The sequence below is a fragment of the Nestor notabilis genome, unplaced genomic scaffold, assembly GCF_000696875.1.
Source record: "Nestor notabilis isolate BGI_N333 unplaced genomic scaffold, ASM69687v1 scaffold2168, whole genome shotgun sequence".
Lineage (NCBI taxonomy): Eukaryota > Metazoa > Chordata > Aves > Psittaciformes > Psittacidae > Nestor > Nestor notabilis.
The window spans coordinates 210696-216650 of record NW_009940427.1 but is presented as its reverse complement, the minus strand read 5'-3'; the positions used below and the strand labels follow the sequence as shown (position 1 = coordinate 216650).

Here is a 5955-nt window from a genome sequence, read left to right as displayed (position 1 = left end):
GGGGGTGGGAATAGGGGGAAAAAATAGGGGAAAAAAAGGGAGAAAAAAATAGGGGGAAAAAAAAAGCTATTCTTTGTAACAACTGGAACCCCCAAAGTCAGATTGCAGGAAAGCTACTGAAACCTGTTTCAAGAGGGTTCAATCCACAGCATGTTACAGCCTGGAAACTTATTATATGCATATTAAACCTGGGAAACAAAACAACCTATCTGGTCATATGTTTCCCATTAACTCCTGATTTTTTGCTCATTCTACCAAAGCTGTCATGTGAATACAGCACACACACACACCCCAGTTGGAATCAACACTGCTATAAGGGCTCCCTGGTATCACCGTAAATTGACAATTTAAAATCTTCTTTCCCTGATCCAGATCAGCCATATTCCAAGACAGATTAAACTTACATTACCAACAGGACATAAAAATACAATTATAAGTACGATTCAGGCCAAAAAAAAAATCTGAAGGATGGGGATTTTCTGGTAATCAGTGGGTGTTTTGAATGAGTAAAGACTGCATGATCATGCCATTTGTCATAAACGGTACCACATAAAGCCAGCTATTATGTGTGTTCAAGAAAGGAGATGGATTTTGAATTTACTTTTGACCTTATATATATTACTTTTGTACTGCCTAATTGGCACAGTTATTTCTGATCTTCATGAATGTAAACTGGAATGAAAATTACATTTTATTTTATTCCACATGTGTTAATATCACACTTGCAAAAAATGTGACCTGTCATTCATTGTAACTTATTTTTAGACGTCTAAACAGTTTTTAATAGTGTGATGCAATCTGCACGTCAAGAAGCCAGGAGACTTGGACAAGAGCAATATGATTCATTTTTAAGAGCTTTAAAGGGATCCCTAAGTTACCAGAAGGACATATTTATACAAAGATTGATTAAAACAAAAATTCATCCACAGCAAAAGGATTCTTAATCAAATGCATTCCCCTGAAGTTGAAACAAATCCAAATTTGCGAATAGATTATCTGGTATATTCTTAAGTATTAAAAAAATAGAAAACAATTTGCAAACTAGCAATTAAGTATCTGGCAAATACTGTATTTGAACTAAATCAGTGATATCTACATCTAATAATATCTATATCTAGCTATGCAATAAAACAAGTTGGAGTGTGTCTCCCTGACTCATAGTGTTTGCTTTCAGTCTGATTTTAAGTTCTATTCTTTAAATGGATACAGAGATCACCACTACAAGTTGAATCCACGATATTTTGTCATGCTAGACAATTAGGAGTTTCCATTAGATAATTACCAGAAGTATGTCTCATACAGGAAAAACAGTCAATTGCTGATGTAACAGGATTAACCAATCCAGCACAGTGATCCGGCCCACTTACTTTTGACAGACATTATATGTGAGTGTACACATGAGAAGTACAGTATAAAGCTTCGCATTATAAATACCACAAAGAGGAACTTCAGCAGTTCTTAATGCACAATACAGCAGTCTCCTTCTGAGAGTCAGGACTAGAGAGGTAAAACTTTTACATCAGGTTTTTTTCTTTTAAAATTGAAACTTTTAATTCCTGTGCATGCTATTAGGAGTCTATTGAATGAATGCATATACAGAGCTTTGCAGCTCAGGTGATTTTATAGAAACAGTCTGAACCACTATTTCTCTATCTATTGAAGCACTCTGGATTTTTGTACCTATATATCTATGTATGTAAGTACAAATGCACTAGATGCCAGCGGTATCAGCAGACTCGCTTTTAGAAAACAGTGGGGTTTAGAAAGTTCTGCTTTAATGTTAAATCTGTCATCATCATGGCATGCAAGTAAAATATGCTATACCTATATGTAATAGAGATTGTGATAAGTGTACCTGTTATATATGGCAAGCAATGTATACCCCACAGCAAGAACCCAAATATACTTATCTGTATTTTATATTGATTTATGCCTATCCCTTACTTTTCATCAGACACTGTTGGGATAGGTGCTATATTAGAACTATAAATAACCCCTTTAATTATGTCATCTGTTAGTACATCTAATCATGACTGCATATTTTCATCTGAAATTATTTTTTCGTCCAATTAAACTTTCAGTTCTATTTCAAGCTGACTTTCAGACTTCATATAATTACAACAGACTTTGGGCTGTTCACAAGATCCAAGAAATTTAGATGTATTATAGCGAGGTTTGTGTTACAAAGATGTGTTTATAAGAATGGCTGCAGGGTTTATAATGCTGACAGACCTGTAAGTGTAACAGTATATAACAGTATAGCAACTGAGGTCAGTAAAACACAGATGAGGGTGTACTGTGGATGCCTTATAACAGTGAGAGACTTATAAAAGAGCTTAATTGAAAAGGACTTGCAATATATAACATTTGTAAAACTTTGGTTGATTGTTCAATTACTTCTGTGTGTTTCATTTACTCTAACTCTAATTGCCTACCTGTCTCTCAGCCCATGTGCCTGTAGTCATCTCATGGAAATCAGAGACCTTACAATGCCTATATTTATAAATTACTCCTTTCTACTAAAATACAATGGTTGATGGCAATATAGAGAAAGTGGAATTATTTGCTGGGTAGGAGGTAAGCACACCTGAGAAGACAAAGGTGTGAGAGAGAGAGAACGAAAAGAAGAAAAGAAAGAGGGTAAATACTAAAAAAACAAAAGCTGTTCTAAGAAAATCTGTACAAGTTAAAGTCTGCAGGGGAAGAACCTCAGAAGTTATAGTCTATCAGCTGTAGTTTTCTCATTTTCCATTACCAAGTTCCAGCGGGAGTGAGGTTGCTAACTTCACCCTTGCTAGGTGAGGAACAGAATGGAGGGGCTACAGAATACACAGGCAACAATAAGCCATAGCAGTGACACTTGGAATGCCTTTTCACTGCACAGCAAGACCCACATGGGCATGAACTGGCAAGAGCCTACCAGCACTGGTGGAAACTCAGGCTCCTCACAGTGTTTTAGCTCGCTTTTCATTCCCAATATCTTATTCTAATGTTATGATTGCTCTGTGTGGTTTAAATGAATGAAACAAAAAGTGCCTCCCAATAACAATGGGCCAAATGTAGATCTTACTCAGCCTTCCCTCAGACAGAATTATTATTGGCATCGATGAGGGGTTTGCCTGAGTCAGGAGCAAGTATGATTTGGCCAGATGACATGTAACAATTTTCACCTTCAAAGCATTTTTCAGACATTACTTGATTAACCCCAAACCTAAATATATCTGCCTGAGAACTTCTAGGCACAGACCAGCAGAGAAGTAGGGATATTTCTGCTCCGCGGGCACTACCTTAGCATGTCACAGATAAAGTGCTGTACCAGCTCCTGGTTAGGCTTTCAGTGCCTGACTGCATATTGCAGCTGGAGAGCGTATTATGTATTATATAGCCCTCCAAACAGTGTTATTTTTCTCCCCTCAGATCTCTTGCCAGTGGTGATAACCTCCAGCATTTAGAAGTGAGCAGAAAAGATCTTTTCTCTTCTGCTGAAGGCAGAATAATATTCTGCCCAAAACATGCAGAGCCCCTGCTCTCATTCCCATCTCATTCACAAGCTGTTTAACATCCCTGCTTATACCAGGCAGGACCAAGAGCAAGGTGCTCCTTAATAAAAGGTTTCACTTTCTTCATTCATTCATGTTCCCTCTGTTTAGTTAAAGCCAGTGATACTGTTGAAGGAATAAAACAAACCAACCAAACCAAAACAACAAAAAAAGGGAAGGAATGGGAAAAAAAAGGGGGAATGGGAGGGGGAATGACAGGCAGGGGAGAGCCAGGAGGGTCAAACAGAGAGGAAAAAAAAAAAAACCCCAGGAAAAAAAAAGATTAAATTTGCAGGAATGAAAAGAGATTTTAGAAAGGGGGGAGGGCAGAAACCACGAGTAGTGATATTTGAAGAGAGGTGTGTGTTAGGGGAGCAATGAGCATAAGGAAGCCAGCCTGCCTGTTCCTCCCCCTTCCTAATCATAGCCTTTACTCACAGACAAAACTCCCTCCCTCTCTCATTCACTCACTCACTTTAGGCCAATCCGTCCTCTCTCTCTCTCTCCCTCTCTCTGTGTCTCTCTCCTACTCTGAGACAGAGTCAGAACTCTTCTCCCTGACAGCCACAAACATCTACAGCACTTATTGCATTCAGAGAGGGAACCTGCAAACAAAACTTCACAGAAAACTTTTGGTTCTTGTTCCAGAGAATTTGCTGAAGAGAAGGAAAAACAAACAAACAAACAAACAACCCAAACCAGCCCCAAAAAAACTGTGCGTGAAGGGGGAGGAAAAGCAGGGCCTTTTAAAAAGGGAATCACAACAACTTTTGCTGCCAGGATGCCTTTGCTTTGGAAGAGAGGATTTTTGTTGGTGCTTTGCTGGATTATAGTGAGGAGTTCCCCAACCCCAGGATCCGAGGGACACAGTTCAGTCACTGACTGTCCATCATGTGCCCTCGCCACGCTCTCAAAGGATGTGCCCAGCTCACAGCCTGAGATGGTGGAAGCAGTAAAGAAGCACATACTGAACATGTTGCACTTGAGGGACAGACCTAATATCACCCAGCCGGTGCCCAAGGCAGCACTTTTAAATGCCATCAAAAAACTCCATGTGGGAAAGGTGGGAGAGGATGGTTATGTGGAAATAGAGGATGATGTTGGAAGAAGAGCTGAAATGAATGAAGTTGTGGAGCAAACCTCAGAAATCATCACTTTTGCAGAATCAGGTGAGTGCTTGAAAAACAAAACTGTAAAATATCCTTTGTGCCAGAACTGCAGTTAACTTCTTTCCTTCTCCTCAGGAATAATGTTTTCTGCAAGGTTACAGGATGAGACTTGGGGGAAGGGAAAAGGAGGAATAGGATGGGGGGGTAGGACTCTGAAGGAATTTGATTTTTCTGACTTAGTCTTGGCTACAGATTACACTTGCTAAGCACAGTCAGCCACACAGGGAGGAAGCTCTCTAACCAATCTTGAGCAGAAAGTCAGGCTGCAGCGGGGTCCTCCAAACTGTGCCTGTGCAGCCAGAGTACTTGCAGCAAAGTACTGGATTGCAGAGCTGATGGTGAAAGGAAAAAGGGCTGAAGGCTTTTGGGGAATTTATCAAGACAGAAAGTGAGCTGCGAACTACTTGGGAAACAACCCTTTCATGTAAAAATTACAGTGGAAATTCTAAAATCAGATGAAACAGCTTTAACTTTTAGAAGTGAGAAGGTTTTTTGTGTGGGTTTTTGTTGGTTTTTTGTCTCTTTTTTTTTTTTTTTTAATTTAACACAGCATCTTCGGCAGTAAAGAGTTGCAGGGACTGTCAGATGACTTCAATAGAATCGGACAAGTTGCTGTAGCTGATCCAACTTGTAATGCAGATTTCTGCATACTGGAAAAAAGAGTCTGTTCCTAAAACGCTCCTGCCAAAAAAATGCAACCTTGGTAGGGTGTATTTTCTAGTCTTTCACAGTTCTGTTTTCCCTGACTCTTATAAGGTAGGAGCTCAGAATATAGATATTTACTAAGTAATGGCTAAAGGCTCACGTCAACTGCCTATAGGAAACAGCTCTAAAGCTGTACTTTACTGTCTTGTTCCTACATGAATAGGACCAGAACCCATTTGAATTCAGTGTATATGTATGTGCACATATATCTGTTAGTATATGTGAATATGTTTATACATGCATCTATAGCAGTATCTTGCAATAACTCTATCATCTAACTAACAGCAACTTTTTATGATGCTGTCTAGCCAAAGCATTTTTCCTGTTGCCAAGACGGTTTTAAAAGAATGTCATTGTTTTGTTTGGTACAGCATATGGTAGGCAAAGTATGCAAAGGAACTCCAAGCATTTTTGTTTAAAAGTTTGCTGCAGCAGTATAAACAATTAAGACAACACTCAGAGTTTCCAGTCCTGAAAACCTGTTGACTCAGATGTTCTGTTTGCAGGGAAGCCATGCACAAGAAGCGTGCATGCTTTTAAGA

The 5955-nt window shown here is 39.1% G+C and overlaps 1 protein-coding gene across 1 annotated transcript in view; it reads left to right on the top strand.

Moving 5' to 3' along the window:
- The first annotated feature begins 1440 nt into the window (after window positions 1-1440).
- Window positions 1441-5955, top strand: part of INHBA (inhibin, beta A) — a 15139-nt gene continuing 10624 nt past the window's right edge. The window contains exons 1-2 of the mRNA XM_010020330.1: window positions 1441-1505; window positions 4188-4708. Coding sequence (XP_010018632.1) covers window positions 4321-4708 — 388 coding nt within the window. The 5' untranslated portion in view covers window positions 1441-1505; window positions 4188-4320. The remainder of the gene's footprint in view (window positions 1506-4187; window positions 4709-5955) is intronic.